The sequence below is a fragment of the Balaenoptera acutorostrata genome, chromosome 20 (genome assembly GCF_949987535.1).
Source record: "Balaenoptera acutorostrata chromosome 20, mBalAcu1.1, whole genome shotgun sequence".
NCBI lineage: Eukaryota > Metazoa > Chordata > Mammalia > Artiodactyla > Balaenopteridae > Balaenoptera > Balaenoptera acutorostrata.
In genome coordinates, this window is record NC_080083.1 from 9199595 (window position 1) to 9220428 (window position 20834).

The following is a 20834-nucleotide window of genomic DNA, read 5'->3' on the forward strand; positions in this document are numbered from 1 at the left end:
CTGCTTTTCCTGGATTGTCGCGGTCCCGTGATCTCTCCCGGACAGTGGCCAGCGTCCTTCCGGAGAAGGCCTCTGAGCTGAGGCCTCTTCGAGCGGCTCAGGTCGAGGATCCAGAACGAGAGCTCCGTACAGCGCCCCATTAGAGCCTAGGAGTTGCCTACCCGCCCCAGGAGGCCGCTCGACAGATATCAGCTACTTCCGGACAAGCAATCGGCCTCGCCATGTTGATCTGTTCTTGCATATTCAGCGCGATTACTGCATATTCATGACCAAGGACGGCCCCCAGTACTCCCCCTCTTCGGGAACCCACTTGGGAGGATCCGACCGGCCCCGCCTCCTTCATTACCGAATCTCAGAACAGACCATTTACCAGCGTGGGGGGGTGATATTAATGAGAAACTTTGGCTGAAAATGAAACCACACGCCAAACTAGAATAAAAGCGGCCTATATTTACCCTCGAATCTTCAAACCTTAAACCTCAGGGCGGGAGGTAGTAGCGAGGGGAGGCGGCGGGATAAAAAAATTCCCTTCCACTTCATTTCAAAAGGTGACCCAGCCAGGGAGCCGGGGAGGGAGGATCAACGACGCGAGCGCGCGCCCCGTGCACGCCGGCGCAGGCGACCCCGTAGCGCAAGGGAGGGCGGGAAAGGAAGGGGCGGGGGAATGCCAGGGCGAATCTATAAAGGGCGTCATCCGGCCAATTTTCTCCTCAGAAGCGCCGAGAGCGCGGCCGGGACGGTTGGAGAAGAAGGCGGCTCCCGGAAGGGGGAGAGACAAACTGCCGTAACCTCTGCCGTTCTGGAGCCCGGTTACTTATTTATTCGTTACCCTTTCTCTTCTTCCTCCCCCAGAACCTTTTCCTTTCCCTTCCTCTTTTTATTTTCTTTTTGAGAGACGAAAAATCTCCGGAAAGGCGGAGGAGAGCTCCTTTCACCCCTTTTCGTTTCCCCGCCTCCTTCCCTCCCCCACCTTTTCCTCCTCCGGCTTTTTCCTCCCAACTCGGGGAGGTCCTTCCCGGCGGCCGCCCCGGCAGGGTCTGAGCACCTAGGTGCAGGCGGCGCAGGCTTTTTGTAGTGAGGTTTGCGCCTGCGCAGCGCGCCTGCCTCCGCGATGCATGGGGGTGGCCCCCCCTCCGGGGACAGCGCATGCCCGCTGCGCACCATCAAGAGAGTGCAGTTCGGAGTCCTCAGTCCGGATGAACTGGTAAGCGGCTCTGCCCTCTCACTCCTCCTCCCGCCCGCGTGGCGGGCGGGGCTTGACGGCCGCCGCGGAAACTTGGCGCATTTCCCTGCCCAAGGAAGACAGGCGGGGAGGATGGGTCAGCGGCGCCAAGGCAGTGCAGAGTCCAGCCTCGCGGCCAACGAGAATTAAATTTTCATAGGGGGTCAGCAAGCTTAGCGCTGTGTCCGAGCTAGGGGCCGGGCCGCAGGAGGGGCTGGAGGGTGAGAAGGAGGGCGAGAAGGTTGATTGGCTCCACACCGCAGTTACCGACGTTAAAAGATATCACACCAATCCTTTGGGTGAGAAGCCGAGCTCCAGATTTTTTTCCCTCCTCTTCTACAATTATTAATTGAGCACCTGCTACGTGATAGACGTGACAGACGGTGGGGATGCAGAGCTGAACAAGACAAAAGACCCTGCCTTCTAGAGCACTTTCTTTGGGAAGGGGCAGGGGAGACAGACAATAAACACGAATAAATGAATGAACAAGATAATTCAGTTAAGGGCAAGTGCCTTGCATAAAGTGAAACGGTGTAATGCGATGGAGAGTGACCGAGGTGAGGCTGCTTTAGATGGGGTGGTGTCAGGGTATGGGAAGGCCTGTTTGAGGAGGTGACATTACTCGAATGATGAGAAGCAGCCAGTCTCCTAGGCCATAGATTCTAGGTCAGTAGCTTTTCAGGCAGAGGAAAGAGCAAGTGCAAAGTGCCTGAAGGAGGGAATAACTTGGTGTGCCTCGGGGGCTGAAAGGTGGCCAGGGTGGCTGGGGTGTAGTGGGTGAGGAGAGTATTAAACCATTCTTGGGGAAGCATGAGGTGGGCAGTCCAGGTGGGATATTATAGATCATGGTAAGGAATCTGGATTTCATTCTATTTTCAGTAGGAAGTCATTGGAGAATTATAAGCAGGAGAGTGATATCAAGTTTACATTTTAAAAAAAATTACTACTTTGATGGTCCTGTGAAGAACTGACTGGGGAGGAGAACTAAGAATGGAAGCAGGAAAGATCAGGGAGGAGGGAGAGCTGTTGGCCCTTTGGATGCCTTTGTGGAGCAAACTGGAGGAAGCCAGTGGGCTGGAGAGAATGGAATTGAATGGCTCTGTTTGTGGATGGAGACAAGTTTGCTAGAGGAGGAGGCTCAGCTGTAGGAAAGTTGTGTCAGGAGTTAGAACCTCCTGAACTCAGACCACACCGAATAAATTCCAGATGGGGTTGAGGTTGAAATCTAAAAAACAAAACTGTAAAACACTTGAAAAATGCAGAAGGCTTTTGGGGGCTGATACCAGGGACAGAAACCCTTAACCTTCTCTAACCCCAAGTCTTGACTTGATTTTACTTCATAGTTGGTCAGTACCTGAAAGGATTAGTTTTTCTCTTTCTTGTTTCCTGAGTAGAATGTAAATTTCATGAGTGACTTTGTATTCACTTCTTTCTCCAGCATCTCAAATAGTGCCTGGCACATAATAGACATGTAATAAAAGTTACTTGAATAAATGAGTGAACGAAATAATTGTACAGGTACATAAAGATACATGTAGAAGGATTTTTATTTCAACATTGTGTGAAATTATAAATCACCTAATTATTTATTAGTAAGGATTCTATTGAATAACTCAGGGTTTATTACAATAGAACAAGACCTTCCCAGTAGGTTAAACCCCCTGATCCCCTGTTCCCAAACTGCTGAGACACCGCAGCAAACTCACAGGGGCCCAGTGAGAGATTTTAAATTTTTAAGAGAAGCACGGAAGCACAGCTGCGTTTGCCTGATGCCCTGGGAACTACTAGGTTGGGCAGTTCCCTTTCAGCGTTAGGTGGCGCCAGATCCCTTCTGATGACGTCATATCTTTGTGAAGCTGGGGTTTTAGCAGTTGCTAAATACTGGGCAAAAATCAGTGTAGAGCAAGAGATAAGAGTGGTCCTGGGGTGTGGATAAGGCCAAGAAGAGTTAGAGAATACTTTATAAAGAGGTGACATTTGAACTGGGTCTTAAAAATGAATAGAAGTTTGTTGGAAAGGCGGGCATGGGAAGAAAAGGAATTTTGAGGAATCTCTAGTGGTTGGAGCATAAATGTTGAGGACGGGGGACCTCGGGTGTCTAACCTGTTATCACGTGGGCAGTGAGAACCAGTGTTTGGATGAAGGATTGGGGGCTAAAGTAGTTTGTGTATAATTCAAAATCTAAGTTATGGTAGAGGGTTAGTCCAGAACATTCCAGGACAGCCCCTGGTCCAGTCTCAATGCCCGGAAGCAGAGGGAGTCCTTAGAAGGTGGCTGGCTTGGTGAGAATGGACTTGGAGCAGCGGGAGGTGAGAAGCTTTGAGTGTTATTTTCCTTAGGCCTCTCTCTAGTGACTCTTCTGGCGGCCAGATTCAGGTCTGCTCCTGCTCTTCTGTGTTTCATTCACGGTGAGCAAACCCCCTCTTTGTGTTTCTCATCAGACACGATGCAGCTGATGGGGTTCTAGCTTTGTGAATTTAGTCACCACAGGCCTGTCTCCCTGAGACTTCATCAGGTCATCTTGACGAGCGTGGGGGATGTTCAGAACCTCTTAGCCTTGCACCTGTAGACCATTTTGGTTTCCACCCAGTAGTGACTAATTAGATCCATTATGAGAGGATTATTGGTTTGACTGTAAGCGAACAACCTTCTGTCTCTTTTCAAGTTCTTTTTTTTCTTTTTTCAAGTTCTTCGAGTGCACTTCCCTGCAATGGAGGGTCCTAAGGCAGTTTAGTTCAGTTTAACAAACAATTATTGAGAGCCATCGGGTCCAGGGTGATAGAGGAATGCTACCTGCCTGAGAGATGCTTATAATCTATGGGGAAGACAAACCGCAGTGGATCATTGCATTGCATTATGAGATTTGCAGTGATGGAGGGATTATGGAAGCACAGAGTGGGGCTCACCAGTCTGGCTAGCGAGGCTGTGGAAAGGCTTCTTGGAAGAAGCAGTGCCTGAGCTGAGTCTTCAGATAGCAGTTTGTCTTGTGGGGAGGGCATCCCAAGCAGAGATACAAAGACCCCATGTACAAAGACCCCAAGTAGTGGAGCACATATGCTGGGTGATAGGGGGGCTGCTGGGGACTCAGCTACTGATGTGGAGGAAGAAAGGAAGGTGGAAACATCATAAAACTCTTTGTAAGCCGTCCTGCTGAATTTGGATATCATTCTGAGAACAAGAGGGCATGAAGGTTAGATTTCCAAATTAGAAAGAGCACCCTGATCATAGTCTGGATGGGTAGGAGAGAAGGGCTGGTGACCCATGGAACACTTGGATACATACCACAAAGGACAGGCCTGAGCTAGGGCAGTGGGCGTAGGGATGGAGAAGAGGGGCAAGATTCAAGAACTGTTTGTTCAGGAGGTAAAAATAACCTGTACTTGGTGAATGATTGGATAATAACAGCTGTCATATATTGAACACCTATTCCATCCTGGGTTTAAGCAGGTTAATTAAATCCTTAATGGTTATATAGATGATAAGTGACAGAGCTAGAATTGCAAATTAGAGGTCTCTGACTCCAGGCCATGCTTGTTCCACTGCTTTATGACTGTGGGTAAGGAAAGGTAAGTGTTGGTTTCTGACTTGAGTTCCACTACCTTAGATGGGGACTAAAGGAAAAGGAGAGATTTTTGTGGAGAAGGGAGTTTGCTTTAGACATGTTGGATTTGATTTATCAGGGGGATATCTACAGGGGGTTCAGTAGGTGGTTCAGTATGTTAATCCGAAGTCCAGAAGAAAGGTGAGGCCTGGAGGGTAGAGATTTGTTGTGAGTAAATAGTGAGAATCATGGCATAACACTTGGGTGTGATGAGAAGTGTGGATGAGCTAAAACCTTGGGGAGTGGCAGTGTTTAAGGAGCAGACCAAGGCACCCATTTCCCCTTTGGTAGCCATGAGTTTGTTTTCTATGTCTGTGAGTCTGTTTCTGTTTTGTAAATAAGTTCATTTGTATCATGTTTTAGATTCCACATGTAAGTGATGTTATATGATATTTGTCTTTGACTTCACTTAGCATGATAATCTCTAGGTCCATCCATGTTGCTGCAAATGGCATTGTTTCGCTCTATTTTATGGCTGAGTGGTATTCTGTTGTATATATGTACCAGGTCTTCTTTATCCATTCATTTGTCGATGGGCATTTAGGTTGCTTCCATGTCTTGGCTATTGTAAATAGTGCTACTTCAAATCCTAGAGTGTAAGTAATTGTTTCTGCTGCAGTATAGTAGAATGGGATGAGCATATGTTTGGGATCGCAGGGGGGTGGGTTTGACTTCTGCAGGCTCCTTGAGATTGAGGCCTTGGGCAGTCACTTTACGCAGCCTCAGGTTTCTCATGTCTAAGAGATAGGAATTCACTCCTAGAAGGTTAGTGGTTAGGGTAAGAGAAACAAGATACATTAGGTACGTTTGGTACCTGGCGTGAAGTTGACACTAAGATAGAAGCTTTTATTAAATTCTTCTAAGGTCTTCCCTCTGGAAGTTTAGCAGACCAAAGCTTAACTAATTTTAAAGTTCTTGGTTTTCAGTGTGTGAAAAGATGCCAAAGGTTTCCTTGAACAGCCTTTAGCTCAGAGCAGAAATCTCTTCTCCAAGTTGTACCTACTTCTGAGCCCGTCCTTCCCTCCCTTTCCTCCACTGAATTGGTCCCACTGAGTCCTGGCTCCACCTCTCCCAGGATTCCGGCCTTGGCTCTGCCTCCATCTCTTGAGGCTCCAGGGTTCACTTCTGCTCCAGATAATTTTCAACAACCTCTGCTCTAGCGACCCCCTCTCCTGTTCTATCCTAAAATATCTGAACATGGAAGGGTTCAGGTTGACCCAGGCCCTTGAGAAGGAGGAGGTGACAAGGATGGGGGCAAAGAGTGCCTAACTTTAGGAGCATGTCTTGGGCAGAACACCTGGGCTGTCATGATGGGGGTGCCTTACAGGGAGGTTCTGGCCTTGATTTCAGCTTTGGGAAAGAAACAAGGCATTGAATTTTTCCCTCTTGAAACAACTTTTATTTCTTTTGCTGTTAAATTCTGTAGATGACAGTGACCTAGAATTCAACCCAGTAGGATATCCAGGGTTCAAGTCCTAGAGGTAGGTGACTTGTACGGAGCCCAGAGTTGACCACACACTAGTCTGAGCGCCCCCTCCCACTCAGACAGTGACTGGAACGAGCTTTTGACTTGCGATATTTGACTTTGGCATTTCCACAGTCAAATATCACACACGCTGACCCCCATTTCCCTCGCTTCAGGCTAAACCTGCTTAGTTCTTCTGTAAGTAGTTTGGGGTTCTTTAAGGCCTTAGTACAGAGCTCCCCAGCCACGAAGTCTGGAAACTAGGAATCCTATTTAGTTGTTATTGGCCTTTCTTGTCTGCAGAAACGAATGTCTGTGACAGAGGGCGGCATCAAATACCCAGAGACCACCGAGGGAGGCCGCCCCAAGCTTGGGGGGCTGATGGATCCAAGGCAGGGGGTGATTGAGAGGACTGGCCGCTGCCAGACCTGTGCAGGTGAGCGCTGGGGGGCCAGCACAGGACCCTAGAGGGAGGGAGAGGCTTGTCCTTACAGAAAGCCAGGACTGGGGGTGGACACCTGGAGACCTGGTCTCTGAGGTGAGTGCTGGGAGGAAAGTGTTGTATGTATGTCCCCACAGGAAACATGACAGAGTGTCCTGGCCACTTTGGCCACATTGAGCTGGCCAAACCCGTGTTCCATGTCGGCTTCCTGGTCAAGACGATGAAAGTTTTGCGCTGCGTCTGCTTCTTCTGCTCCAAATTGCTTGTGGACTCTGTGAGTGGGAGATGGGCTCTGGCCGGGGGGCAGGGTTACTGGGGGGTGGGCAGGGGAGCAGCCCCAACTGACCCCGCTCTGCCTTGTCCCCAGAACAACCCGAAGATCAAGGACATTTTGGCTAAGTCCAAGGGGCAGCCCAAGAAGCGGCTCACACACGTCTATGACCTCTGCAAGGGCAAAAACATCTGCGAGGGCGGGGAGGAGATGGACAACAAGTTCGGCGTGGAGCAGCCTGAGGGCGATGAGGATTTGACCAAAGAAAAGGTAGCCGGGGCTGCCCAGACTCTTGGGAGGGGCTGAGGGCTGGTCCCAGAGGCCCGGAGGGTGGAAGATGGGGAGGCAGTGGAAGCAGCAGGAGCCCGAAGGTCACAGAAGAGCGGGAGGGGCTGGCCCGGCCAGGTGTTAGGGGAGAAGGCCCGACCTCTGGGCTCTGATGGCCCCTCTGTCTCCTTGGAAGGGCCACGGCGGCTGTGGGCGGTACCAGCCCAGGATCCGGCGCTCCGGCCTGGAGCTGTATGCAGAGTGGAAGCACGTCAACGAGGACTCTCAGGAGAAGAAGATCCTGCTGAGTCCTGAGCGGGTGCATGAGATCTTCAAACGCATCTCAGATGAGGAGTGCTTCGTGCTGGGCATGGAGCCTCGCTACGCCCGGCCCGAGTGGATGATTGTCACTGTGCTGCCCGTGCCCCCGCTCTCTGTGCGGCCCGCCGTTGTGATGCAGGGCTCTGCCCGCAACCAGGTCAGCGCCTTCAAGGCCCTGCCGCTCAGCTAGGCCAGGTGTCTGCACGGAGGGAGGCCCGTGGTGGGGGTGAAGGCGTGCAAGGGTGATGGACAGGTCACCTGGGCCTGAAGATACCCTGCCACTTGCTGGCTGTGTGAGCTTTAGTGAGCCCCTTAAGGAGGTTAGAGCTCACAAAGGTGCTTCTGGATCTGTGAACCGAGGGCCCGGAGCTGCCGCCCAGGGTGGTGTGAAGGGAGGGTGAGAGGCACCGCGTGCTGGCACATGCAGGTCAAGCGCTCAGGGTTGGCTGGATTGTGATGGTTCTGACGTCCTGCCTCAGGATGACCTGACACACAAGCTGGCCGACATCGTGAAGATCAACAATCAGCTTCGGCGCAACGAGCAGAACGGCGCAGCCGCGCATGTCATCGCTGAGGACGTGAAGCTCCTCCAGTTTCACGTGGCCACCATGGTGGACAACGAGCTGCCTGGCTTGCCTCGTGTGAGTGGACGGGCTCCCTGTGCCCTGCGCCTGGAGGAAAGGGGAGGGGGCCCGGGGGGGGGCCAGTGCTGACTGCTGGGGTGCCCCCCACCCTGCGTTTCCTCACAGGCCATGCAGAAGTCTGGGCGTCCCCTCAAGTCCCTGAAGCAGCGGTTGAAGGGCAAGGAAGGCCGTGTGCGCGGGAACCTGATGGGCAAGCGGGTGGACTTCTCGGCCCGCACTGTCATCACCCCCGACCCCAACCTCTCCATTGACCAGGTTGGCGTGCCTCGCTCCATTGCCGCCAACATGACCTTTGCGGAGATCGTCACCCCCTTCAACATTGACAGGTGTGCTCAGTTCAGAAGCCTTGCCTGGAGGGGTCGGGGAGGGTGGGGGGAATGGGCTCGGAGCAAGAAGAAGAGAGTGTTGAAGTTTATTATTATTGTTATTATTATTATCATTGTTTTTTTTAAATTTCTTTTTGGCTTGGTTGGGTCTTCGTTGCTGCGTGCGGGCTTTCTCTAGTTGCGGCGAGCGGGGACTTCTCTTCGTTGCGGTGCGCCGGCTTCTCATTGCGGTGGCTTCTCTTGTTGCGGGAACACGGGCTCTGGGTGTGCGGGCTTTCTCTAGTTGCAGCGTGCGGGCTCAGTAGTTGCAGCACCCGGGCCCTAGAGCACGCGGGCTTCAGTAGTTGTGGTGCACGGGCCTAGTTGCTCCGTGGCATGTGGGATCTTCCCAGACCAGGGATCGAACCCGTGTGCCCTACATTGGCAGGCAGATTCTTAACCACTGCACCACCAGGGAAGTCCCAAGTGTCGAAGTTTAGAAGTTTGGGTTCCCACTTGGGGCTTTGGGGTGAGGGTGGCAACGAGGGCTTTTTTGGGAAGCATTTTGTTCATTGCATCCCTTTCCTTCCTAGACTTCAGGAACTAGTGCGCAGGGGGAACAGCCAGTACCCAGGGGCCAAGTACATCATCCGGGACAACGGTGATCGCATTGACCTGCGTTTCCACCCCAAGCCCAGTGACCTTCACCTGCAGACTGGCTATAAGGCATGTAATAGGCCAGGGCCTCTCTTACCTGAGCAGGAAGCTTTCTGGACTGGGGGCCAGCTGGAGTGGGCCGTCTGAGGCTGTCCTGTTCATTAGAATCCAAGCTTAAAAGACTCCTGCTGTCCTAGGCAAGCTTGTAGCTGCCAGCCCTTGGCATTCAAGGTGGGGGTCACGTAAGCCCACAGGCAGCAAGAGGGACACGGGGCAGAAAGAGGTCCGGGGGGAACAGAGCAGAAGGCTTCATGTTCGGAGTCTCTCGCGGTTTTCTTTCCCAGCTGAGTTTCCTGAGGTCTGGGGACTACGTCTTTGTTTTCTCTGATAGCCTGGAATCTAGCCCAGGGCCTGGCCCAAAGCTGGTGGTTGATAAGCGTTTCAAGTGAAATAACACCACAGTGTCGTCTGTTTCAAAGCATCTTAGGTCCCCTATCACTTCATTCTTAGCATACCTCCTTCACTGAGGTTTTTCCCACACCTCACCTCCTCAGGTGGAACGGCACATGTGCGATGGGGACATTGTTATCTTCAACCGGCAGCCAACTTTGCACAAAATGTCCATGATGGGACATCGGGTTCGCATCCTGCCCTGGTCTACTTTTCGCTTGAATCTTAGGTCAGTCCGCCGGCTGGGGCTGGGCTGGGCTGGGCTGCTCCCTGGGTCTCACTGTGGCATCTTTCCAACTCACTTCCCTCTTTGACTAGTGTGACAACTCCATACAATGCCGATTTTGATGGGGATGAGATGAACTTGCACCTGCCACAGTCCCTGGAGACGCGGGCTGAGATCCAGGAGCTCGCCATGGTGCCACGCATGATTGTCACCCCCCAGAGCAATCGCCCAGTTATGGGCATTGTGCAGGACACGCTGACCGCAGTGCGCAAATTCACCAAGAGGGACGTTTTCCTGGAGCGGGTGTGTGGTCCCTGGCTCGGGGAAACCTGGCCTGGGTGGGCAGGGGCCCAGCACAGCAAGGATGGGGGGAGGAGCAGTGACTTATGCCCTGACTTGCTCTGCGCTAACCTGTATGTGAGATAGCAGAAGGAAAGGGAGTGAGCAAATATCGAGGCCAAAAATGGTGTATGGCTTTAGCTCCCCATTTAATTTCTTAAAATGTCATGTAAATTTAGGTATCATCTGGAAAGTAAAGGCGAAAAGAGAAATAAGACTTCGTTGAAATTCTGTTTATTTCTTTTTTACTTTCTCTTTATTTTCTAATTATTAAAAGTAATTTGTACTTATCGTTTAAAGAAAAAACAATCCCAAAGTCTCACTATCACAGTTAAGTTTTTAGTAAAAGTTTGGAAAACACTTTTCTTGCCATCTCTTTGCCTTCAAAGTCTGGCTTTCCCCTTTGGGCAGCAAGGCCTCCCCCGACATTCCCAAGAGGTGAGACCTCCAGTTCTGACTTCTTGTCTTTCCTGCTCTTTTTCTCCAGGGGGAGGTGATGAACCTCCTGATGTTCCTGTCCACGTGGGACGGCAAGGTCCCACAGCCAGCCATCCTGAAGCCCCGGCCCCTGTGGACAGGGAAGCAGATCTTCTCCCTCATCATACCCGGCCACATCAACTGTATCCGCACCCACAGCACCCATCCCGACGATGAGGATAGTGGCCCTTACAAGCATATCTCTCCTGGGGACACCAAGGTAGGGCCTGGCTTCTGGATGTGTGGGGAAGGGCTTTGGACATGGAAGCCACAGCAGGGGCTGTGAATGGTGCTCTCTGCAGGTGGTGGTGGAGAACGGGGAGCTGATCATGGGCATCCTGTGTAAGAAGTCTTTGGGCACATCAGCTGGCTCCCTGGTCCACATCTCTTACCTAGAGATGGGTCATGACATCACCCGCCTCTTCTACTCCAACATTCAGACTGTCATTAACAACTGGCTCCTCATTGAGGGTAAGCCTAGGAGCTCTACCAAATCCTCTATAAATCCTGTCCATCTCACTTCTTACTGCTCTTCTTCCATCCCTTTCTCTTCCCCCCCTTGGATTTGGTGTCCCTCCATCTACTCTCTTGGCTGTGATTCCATCCCATGTTTCTTGGGAGTCCAAAGAAGGTGTTGCTGATACTTCTTTTTATTTCTAGGTCATACCATTGGCATTGGGGACTCCATTGCTGATTCTAAGACTTACCAAGACATTCAGAACACTATTAAGAAGGCCAAGCAGGATGTAATAGAGGTGAGAGGGAAGGCTGGGCAAAGACTGAGTAAGAGGCTCTCAGTGGCTTTGAACTGAGGAGTGAAGGGGACATTGGGATTAGAGAGACGGGGACCAGAAGAGGTTGACGTCTCCCTGAGAACTCAGCCTCCTCCTGTGCACCCAGGTCATCGAGAAGGCCCATAACAATGAGCTGGAGCCCACCCCGGGCAACACTCTGCGGCAGACCTTTGAGAACCAGGTGAACCGCATTCTGAACGATGCCCGAGACAAGACTGGCTCCTCTGCCCAGAAATCCCTGTCTGAATACAACAACTTTAAGTCAATGGTTGTGTCCGGGGCTAAAGGTTCCAAGATCAACATCTCCCAGGTGGGGAGCCTTGTCTTTCCAGAACTGGGGCCACACTGAAGGTGGGGAGGAGGAGGGAAGGGGTGTGCTGCTGGGGGAGTTGGGGGAAAAGTATGGGGAACTCTTATTCTCAAGGCAGAGGGAGTTGGATGCACCCCACCTTTTCTGTTCCCCAGGTCATTGCTGTCGTCGGGCAGCAGAACGTGGAGGGCAAGCGGATCCCGTTTGGGTTCAAGCACCGGACTCTGCCTCACTTCATCAAAGATGATTATGGGCCTGAGAGCCGTGGCTTTGTGGAGAACTCCTACTTGGCCGGCCTCACGCCCACCGAGTTCTTCTTCCATGCCATGGGGGGTCGTGAGGGGCTCATCGACACAGCTGTCAAGACTGCTGAGACTGGTGAGGACTTCGGATCCAGGGCCCTTCCACGGGCTGGTCCCAGAGAGGACCGCAGGCAGAGAAGCCCCTGGGGAGTTTGAGCGGGGTTCTCAGGCTAAAGTCTTCTATCCCCAGAGAAGTAATTTTGACCTTTGTGGAAAGAATGGAGACTAAAGGTCAAGAGTTAGGCAAACACTCTTGTTCTGGTTGCCGTGCAGCATTCCATGACGCAGGGCTAGAGCCTCAGGGTCTCTGCTCCTGACCTATCACATGCACGGTGTTTCCTAAGGGTCTCTACTGGGCCCTGGGTCCATCTGGTGGTGGGCATGGCTTTCACTGAGAGGCCTTGGGGATGATAGGCTACTAGCTGGCTCTCGAGGACCAGAGTGGCCAGCAGGTCTTGTCCTGAGATAGGGAGGCTCCTCTTCTTGCTCTGGGTCCCTCAGTTGATTCCCTCCCCCCTCAGGGTACATCCAGCGGCGGCTGATCAAATCCATGGAGTCGGTGATGGTGAAGTATGATGCCACCGTGCGGAACTCCATCAATCAGGTGGTACAGCTGCGCTATGGCGAAGACGGCCTGGCGGGCGAGAGCGTTGAGTTCCAGAACCTGGCTACCCTCAAGCCTTCCAACAAGGCTTTCGAGAAGAAGTGAGGAGGCGGCAGGCGGGTGGTTCTTGCCCCTTGCTCAGGGCCAGAGTTGTAGGGGTTCTCCTCCCCCCACACAGTGAGATCACCTGGACCGTGTCTTGCAGTGGACCTTATACTGCCCCTTCCCCACCCATCTGGCAGCAGCTGCAAGATGGGAGAGGACGGATGGAGACCAGAGTTGAGACCCGTCCCCACTTTGTACAGAGGGGTGGGCATAAGCTCAAGTCCCATTGGACATCCTTGGGTCTGGATCTTGTGTTTCCCCGCCCAGGATTCTTCACAGCCCTGCTCCTGTGGGCTGCAGACCTCAGGAGCCTCACACTGTTCCTTGATCAGGGTCCTCCTGCCCCTTGACTCCACCCCTGTCACCTGCAGGTTCCGCTTTGATTATACCAATGAGAGGGCCCTGCGGCGCACCCTGCAGGAGGACGTGGTGAAGGACGTGCTGAGCAACGCACACATTCAGAACGAGCTGGAGCGAGAATTTGAGCGGATGCGTGAGGACCGGGAGGTGCTCAGGGTCATCTTCCCAACTGGTGACAGCAAGGTGCGTGTGGGCGGGAAGGGCTGGGCTGGAGAAGTGCTGGCCCTGCATGGCTGTCCCTGACTTGGGGTCCTGCCTCCTTCCTTCCTGCCTCAGGTTGTCCTCCCCTGTAACCTGCTGCGCATGATCTGGAACGCTCAGAAGATCTTCCACATCAACCCTCGCCTCCCCTCTGACCTGCACCCCATCAAGGTGGTAGAGGGTGAGTACCTGCCTCAGGACCGCCAGGCCAGGCAGGCTCTGCTAGCAGCGTCCTGGTCTACAACCTCTTCATCCCTCGTTTGGCCCTTAGGTGTCAAGGAGCTGAGCAAGAAGCTGGTGATTGTGAATGGGGACGACCCACTGAGCCGGCAGGCCCAGGAGAACGCCACCCTGCTCTTCAACATCCACCTGCGGTCCACGCTGTGCTCCCGCCGCATGGCTGAGGAGTTTCGGCTCAGCGGAGAGGCCTTCGACTGGCTGCTCGGAGAGATCGAGTCCAAGTTCAACCAAGCCATTGTGAGTGTGTTGTACTCCTCACCCCAGCCTTGGTTCTGTCCTCTGATCCTTTGATTTCTCTGGGCTCTGAGAACAGCCCACCTCTGCCCATAATTGCATAATAATAGATCTCATTCACTGAGACACTGCTGTGAACCAAGTCCTGTGTTGGAGGCTTTATACCTTTATTCCTTAGCAGTCTTAAGAAGACCCTAGTAGGAGAGGGGCTGTTAGTCCCATGTTGCAGAGACAAAAAGTGAACCTTGAAGAGGCCAACACATGAAAAGACGCTCAATATCAGTAGCCGTCAGGGAAATGTAGTTCAAAACCACGATGAGATACCACTTCATGCTCCCTAGGGTGACTAAAAGAAAAAATAAACAAGTGTTGGCGAGGATATAGAGAAATTGGAGCACTCATACACTGCTGGTGGGAATGTTGCAACTGCTTTGGAAAACAGTCTGGCAGTTTCTCAAAAGTTTAAACATAGAGTTACCATATGACCCAGCAGTTTCACTCCTAGGAATATGTCCAAGAGAATAGGAAGCACACGTCCACACAAAAACCCATACACAGATGTTCGGAGCAGTATTATTCATAATAGCCAAGCAGTGGAAACAACCTAAATGTTCATCCGTTGATGAAGGATGAACAAGATAAGGGAATATTATGCTGTGGTAAAAAGTAATGAGCTGTCAAGGCACAAAAAATGACAGTGATCAACTTTAAATAGTATTACTAAGTAAAGAAGCCAGTATGAAAAGGCTACATACTATATGATTCCAATTTCCAATTAAAAGATTAAATTTTGGGGACTTCCGTGGAGGTCCAGTGGTTAAGACTTTGCACTTCCACTGCAGGGGGTGTGGGTTTGATCTCTGGTCAGGGAGCTAAGATCCTACATGCCTTGTGGCCAAAAATCCAAAATGTAAAATAAAAGCAATATTGTAACAAATTCAATAAAGACTTTAAAAATGGTCCATGTCAAAAAAAATCTTAAAAAGATTAAATTTTATGGTATGTGATTATATCTCAATTAAAATAATGCATTGGGGAGCTTCCCACTTAGAAGACTATTATCACATGAATATTTACCCTGTAACTTTAGCACACAGTACTTTTGGAAATGTGGGGTTTAGATGACATAGCCCCTATTCCTGGGTGTGCAGCACGGCAGGGGCTAAATGGCGGGTGTAAATTGAAATGCCGTCTGAGGAAGGGGATTATCAAATAAGACCCTGATTTATTTAAGTCTCTGCCTTTTCCAGACACCTCTGCCCAGCCCTGACAGTGTCTCACTCTCATTCACCAGTGGGGAGGGATTTGCTCTTCTGAGGCTAGCTCTTCTTACTCCCCAGGCCCATCCTGGGGAAATGGTGGGAGCTCTGGCTGCACAGTCCCTTGGAGAACCTGCCACCCAGATGACCCTGAACACCTTCCACTATGCTGGTGTGTCCGCCAAGAATGTGACGCTGGGTGTGCCCCGACTTAAGGAGCTCATCAACATTTCCAAGAAGCCAAAGACCCCCTCACTTACTGTCTTCCTGCTGGGCCAGTCTGCTCGAGATGCTGAGAGAGCCAAGGTGCGGCTTAGGGTAACGGGCTACCTGGCAGGAGGAGGAGGGGACTCCTTCCTTAAGTAAAGGGTTTGGCAGTCCCTCTGCAGGTGGGTTTGAAGAGGCCTTTGGAGCCACCCAAATGCCTGTCATGAATCCCTTTTTTTCCCCAGGATATTCTGTGCCGCCTGGAACATACAACGTTGAGGAAGGTGACTGCCAACACGGCCATCTACTATGACCCCAACCCGCAGAGCACGGTGGTGGCAGAGGATCAGGAGTGGGTGAATGTCTACTACGAGATGCCTGACTTTGATGTGGCCCGAATCTCCCCCTGGCTTTTGCGGGTGGAGCTGGACCGGAAGCACATGACTGATCGGAAGCTGACCATGGAGCAGATTGCCGAAAAGATCAACGCTGGTGAGGCTGGGAGGTCCTGCCTGGGCTCCCCGCACTCCCTGTGCTGTCCCCGTGCTCTCGTCCCAGACAGGGCGCCCACACCCACCACCTTCCACTCACTGGCTCTGCTCCTCCAGGGCACCTCTTCTCCAGGTCCCCTCTGCACTGCTTTTTCCTTCTCATCGTTTCCCCTCCCTCTTTCTAGAAGGGTTCTGTGGGAAGGAGGGGAAAGCCGGAAGAGAGCCCATATGGGGAGAGCTGTGGATGAGCCGTGAGCAGAAGCAGTCCTGCAGCTGCAGTTGTTCTCATTTTCCCAGGTTTCGGTGATGACTTGAATTGCATCTTTAACGATGATAATGCAGAGAAGCTGGTGCTTCGTATCCGCATCATGAACAGTGATGAAAACAAGATGCAAGAGGTAAACGGGACCCAGGCAGAAATTTATACGTCAGACATAGAAAACTGTTAAATCTGGTTCCTGACCAAAAACATTAAAATGAAAGCAGCGTTGAGTGCCAGTCACACCACCTAAAGTAGAGATGGGGGGAGGGTGGGTAGCAATGATCTGCAAAACTTTTAGCAGCAAAAGATCTTTGAAATGTGAAGTAGCAGCCATATAGATAAAACAGACGGTGTTGGGGAATTCTCTGGCCGTCCACTGGTTAGGACTCCACGCTTTCACTGCCTAGGGCGCAGGTTCAATCCCTGGTCGCGGAACTAAGATCCAGCAAGCTGCGGGGTGCGGCCAAAAAAAAAAAAAGCCCCAAAACAGACGGTGTTGATTTGGGGTGTCCCATAGCCCGGTCACTTGTCTCTCTCCTCCCTGTGGCTCCTGTGTGAGGGCAGGTCGGACAGTAGGAATTGCTGTGTCCTAGGGAAAGTGGTGTGACAGCGGGTGAAACAAGACCCAGGAAAATGTTTGATCAGTGACTTCACTCCTGGGCATGGCTCCTAAAAAATTGTTCAGCAGATGTGGATACCTTAATAATAAAAACTCAGAACTTACTATTGAACTGGAGGAGAGTAGATAAGAATGTGTGGATACACGTCCATTAGAGATCACACGTCAAGGCGTTAGTGGGCGGGCGAATGCTCGGTGAGTGCCAGGACGAGAGCAGAGGTGCTGTGCGCTTTGTTACAGCCCTTGGAGCACGCACACAGAGTGGGAATCGTGTTAAGGTGGTGGAGTGTGGCTGCCTTTTCTGAGGTTTTTTTAAATACCATCGTAAAAACACGATAGAAAGTAACCTCACTGGAACTGAAGAGGGCAGGTCTGGGCCACACCTGGCTCTCCAGGTCAGGCTGTGGTTTGGGGTGAGGGCGGGGAGAGACCGGAGGATCCTAGGAGGGCTGACTCGCTCTTGTTGCAGGAAGAAGAGGTGGTGGACAAGATGGATGACGACGTCTTCCTGCGCTGCATCGAGTCCAACATGCTGACAGATATGACCCTGCAGGGCATCGAGCAGATCAGCAAGGTCAGCCGTTCCCTCCCTGCAGCCCGTCCACCCCCGCTTCCCTCCCTCCCCACCCCCACCCGCCCAGCCTGAGCTCGCTCTGTCCCCCTGCAGGTGTACATGCACTTGCCGCAGACGGACAACAAGAAGAAGATCATCATCACAGAGGACGGGGAGTTCAAGGCCTTGCAGGAGTGGATCCTGGAGACGGATGGCGTGAGCCTCATGCGGGTGCTGAGTGAGAAGGACGTGGACCCTGTGCGCACCACGTCCAACGACATCGTGGAGATCTTCACAGTGAGCCCCTCAGAGCCTTCTTCCCAGAGCTCAGCCTTCTTACCGGGTCCCTCTGGCTCAAGGCCTCCTCCCTAGGTCTCGGGCAGTGGTTGCAGTCCGTGCTCTCCCCTCAGGAGAGGGGTTGGTCAGGTGGTTTTATGCCTGAATCCACTTTTGCGTCTGGGCTTCACTGACTCCTGACTGTCCCTCTGTGGATCTGGGTGGTGGCGGCAGCGGGAGGAGAGCAGTTACTCGGTCTTGACCCTTCCCCCACCACCCCCCAATCCCCATGCCAGGTGCTGGGCATAGAAGCCGTGCGGAAGGCCCTGGAGCGGGAGCTATACCATGTCATCTCCTTCGATGGTTCCTACGTCAATTATCGGCACTTGGCTCTCCTGTGTGATACCATGACCTGTCGTGGCCACTTGATGGCCATCACCCGACACGGAGTCAACCGCCAGGATACCGGACCTCTCATGAAGTGCTCCTTTGAGGAAACGGTAATGGCAGAAGTTCTGTGCGGGTGGAAGGAGAGAGAGCAGGGAGGAGGGATTGCTGTGGGAAGAGGGCATCCTGCACTGTGTGTGATGGGCCTCGGTGCGGTTCCATTGTTGGGTGGGTGGCTGTAACAATGGTGGGACATGGTGGGGCGGGGTCTGACGGCACGCCCCCTCTTCTGAGGTTTAGGTGGATGTGCTTATGGAAGCAGCTGCACATGGAGAGAGCGACCCCATGAAGGGGGTGTCTGAGAACATCATGCTGGGCCAGCTGGCTCCAGCCGGCACTGGCTGTTTTGACCTCCTGCTCGATGCAGAGAAGTGCAAGTATGGCATGGAGATCCCCACCAACATCCCTGGCTTGGGGGCTGCCGGACGTGAGTACAAGGGGCTACGAGGAGGAGGTGGGGCGGTGGGGAGGATGCGTGTGGGCGCGGCAGCCAGTCGCGGTGCTGTTCTTTGTGGGTCACTGTGTGCCTCTCTGCAGCCACTGGCATGTTCTTCGGCTCGGCCCCCAGTCCCATGGGAGGAATTTCTCCAGCCATGACACCCTGGAACCAGGGCGCAACCCCAGCCTACGGCGCCTGGTCCCCCAGTGTTGGTGAGTGGCCAGCCGGGAAGACAGCCCTCTGGGTGATTCAGAGGGCGGTGGGCTGGCCTCATGAGGCGTCCCCATGTGGAGACGCTGGGGGCTCTGGGAGTGTGTTGGGCTCCAGCTCTGGTTTTAACTGACGTTTCTCTCACTTCGCAGGGAGCGGGATGACCCCGGGGGCAGCAGGCTTCTCTCCCAGTGCTGCTTCAGATGCCAGTGGCTTCAGCCCTGGTTACTCCCCGGCCTGGTCTCCCACGCCGGGTTCCCCGGGCTCCCCTGGCCCCTCAAGCCCGTATATCCCCTCACCAGGTGAGTTGTCCTTGTCTGTCAAGGCCAAGTTCATTTCCTCCTTGATCTTCCTTCTGGGTGAGTCTCTCCATCACTTAATGCCTTTCTGCTTCTCTCCCACAGGGGGTGCCATGTCTCCCAGCTACTCCCCAACGTCGCCTGCCTACGAGCCCCGCTCCCCTGGGGGCTACACGCCCCAGAGTCCCTCTTACTCCCCCACTTCACCCTCCTACTCCCCTACGTCTCCATCCTATTCTCCAACCAGCCCCAACTACAGCCCCACGTCACCCAGCTACTCCCCGACCTCACCCAGCTACTCCCCGACCTCGCCCAGCTACTCCCCGACCTCGCCCAGCTACTCCCCGACCTCGCCCAGCTACTCCCCGACCTCGCCCAGCTACTCGCCCACTTCCCCAAGCTACTCGCCCACCTCTCCCAGCTACTCGCCCACCTCTCCCAGCTACTCGCCCACCTCGCCCAGTTACTCGCCAACTTCACCCAGCTACTCGCCCACCTCACCCAGCTACTCGCCGACATCTCCAAGCTATTCGCCGACATCACCAAGCTACTCACCAACTTCCCCAAGTTACTCACCCACCAGCCCTAACTATTCTCCAACCAGTCCCAATTACACCCCGACGTCACCCAGCTATAGCCCAACATCCCCCAGCTACTCACCGACTAGTCCCAACTACACACCAACGAGCCCCAACTACAGCCCAACCTCTCCAAGCTACTCTCCGACTTCACCCAGCTACTCCCCGACCTCACCAAGCTACTCCCCTTCGAGCCCACGATACACACCACAGTCTCCCACCTATACCCCAAGCTCACCCAGCTACAGCCCCAGCTCGCCCAGCTACAGCCCAACTTCGCCAAAGTACACCCCAACCAGTCCTTCCTACAGCCCCAGCTCACCGGAGTACACCCCGACCTCACCCAAGTACTCACCTACCAGCCCAAAATATTCGCCCACTTCCCCCAAGTACTCTCCTACCAGCCCCACCTACTCACCCACCACTCCAAAATACTCGCCGACATCTCCTACTTACTCACCAACCTCTCCGGTCTACACCCCAACCTCCCCCAAGTATTCACCCACTAGCCCCACCTACTCACCCACCTCCCCCAAGTACTCGCCCACCAGCCCCACCTACTCGCCCACTTCCCCCAAAGGCTCGACCTACTCGCCCACCTCCCCTGGCTACTCGCCCACCAGCCCCACCTATAGCCTCACCAGCCCAGCCATCAGTCCCGATGACAGTGATGAGGAGAACTGAGGGTGAGCAGTGCGCAGTGGCACCCGGCTAGGTGAAGGGCGGCTTCAGCGTGTTCCGCAGTCCTCCCCTCCCCTGTGGGGTGCAGGCCCCGGTCCAGCTCCCTTGTACATAGCTCCTTGTGACAAAGTTCCCTGTTGAGGTTCTGGTCCCATTTCTGCCGGGGCTTTTGTCTTGTTCTCCACTTGTGCCGTCTCAGAACCCACTCGCCTGCAGTGGTGTTCTCCTTCTTGCCCTACCTACCTGAGGCCTGTCCCCAGATCCAGGATCCTCCTTGCCTATGACTTGATTCGGGGGGTAAAGGGTATTTTAACTTTTTTGGGGTAATTCCTGCTCTGGGTCGTTACATCTGATCTTCTGGAAGAACAAAGCGAAAGCTGCCTTTTGTTTGTTACTTTTTGAAGTTGAAATAAAGTTTACTAATTTTGACCAGAAATGTGGCTGTTGAGTGCGTTATTAGGAGGCAAGAATATCCAGGCCCCTACTCCCTGCCTGGGCTGCTCTTCCATTTATCATGTTTTAGCTGATCCCTGCTAATGGGGCAGGGGCAGGAAAATGAGCACAGACAGTACATTCACCGAACAAACACCTACTTTGTGCCAGGCTTTGCTCTGTCCCGGCTTTGTGGTTGAACAGATAGAGGCCTTGTCCTGCATTAAAGCAATATTGACATAAC

At 53.1% G+C, this 20834-nt stretch overlaps 1 protein-coding gene across 2 annotated transcripts; it reads left to right on the top strand.

Annotated features, from left to right (window-relative positions):
- The first annotated feature begins 700 nt into the window (after positions 1 to 700).
- Positions 701 to 20594, top strand: POLR2A (RNA polymerase II subunit A). Of its 2 annotated transcripts, XM_057536145.1 has the most exons (30): positions 701 to 1204; positions 6250 to 6304; positions 6592 to 6724; positions 6868 to 7004; positions 7098 to 7271; positions 7465 to 7746; positions 8069 to 8230; positions 8339 to 8559; positions 9132 to 9264; positions 9750 to 9874; positions 9964 to 10174; positions 10698 to 10907; positions 10990 to 11158; positions 11348 to 11442; positions 11588 to 11791; positions 11947 to 12169; positions 12615 to 12798; positions 13174 to 13345; positions 13439 to 13544; positions 13635 to 13840; positions 15178 to 15402; positions 15549 to 15795; positions 16092 to 16192; positions 17145 to 17249; positions 17343 to 17525; positions 17801 to 18004; positions 18192 to 18378; positions 18489 to 18602; positions 18753 to 18902; positions 19005 to 20594. In XM_057536145.1, the coding sequence occupies exons 3-30, from the start codon at positions 6598 to 6600 to the stop codon at positions 20159 to 20161; spliced, it is 5814 nt and encodes a 1937-aa protein (XP_057392128.1). In that variant the 5' UTR covers positions 701 to 1204; positions 6250 to 6304; positions 6592 to 6597; the 3' UTR covers positions 20162 to 20594. The 2 variants fall into 2 exon arrangements, with proteins under 2 accessions (XP_057392128.1, XP_007166457.2); XM_007166395.2 differs by lacking the exon at positions 6250 to 6304.
- Positions 20595 to 20834: the final 240 nt, after the last annotated feature.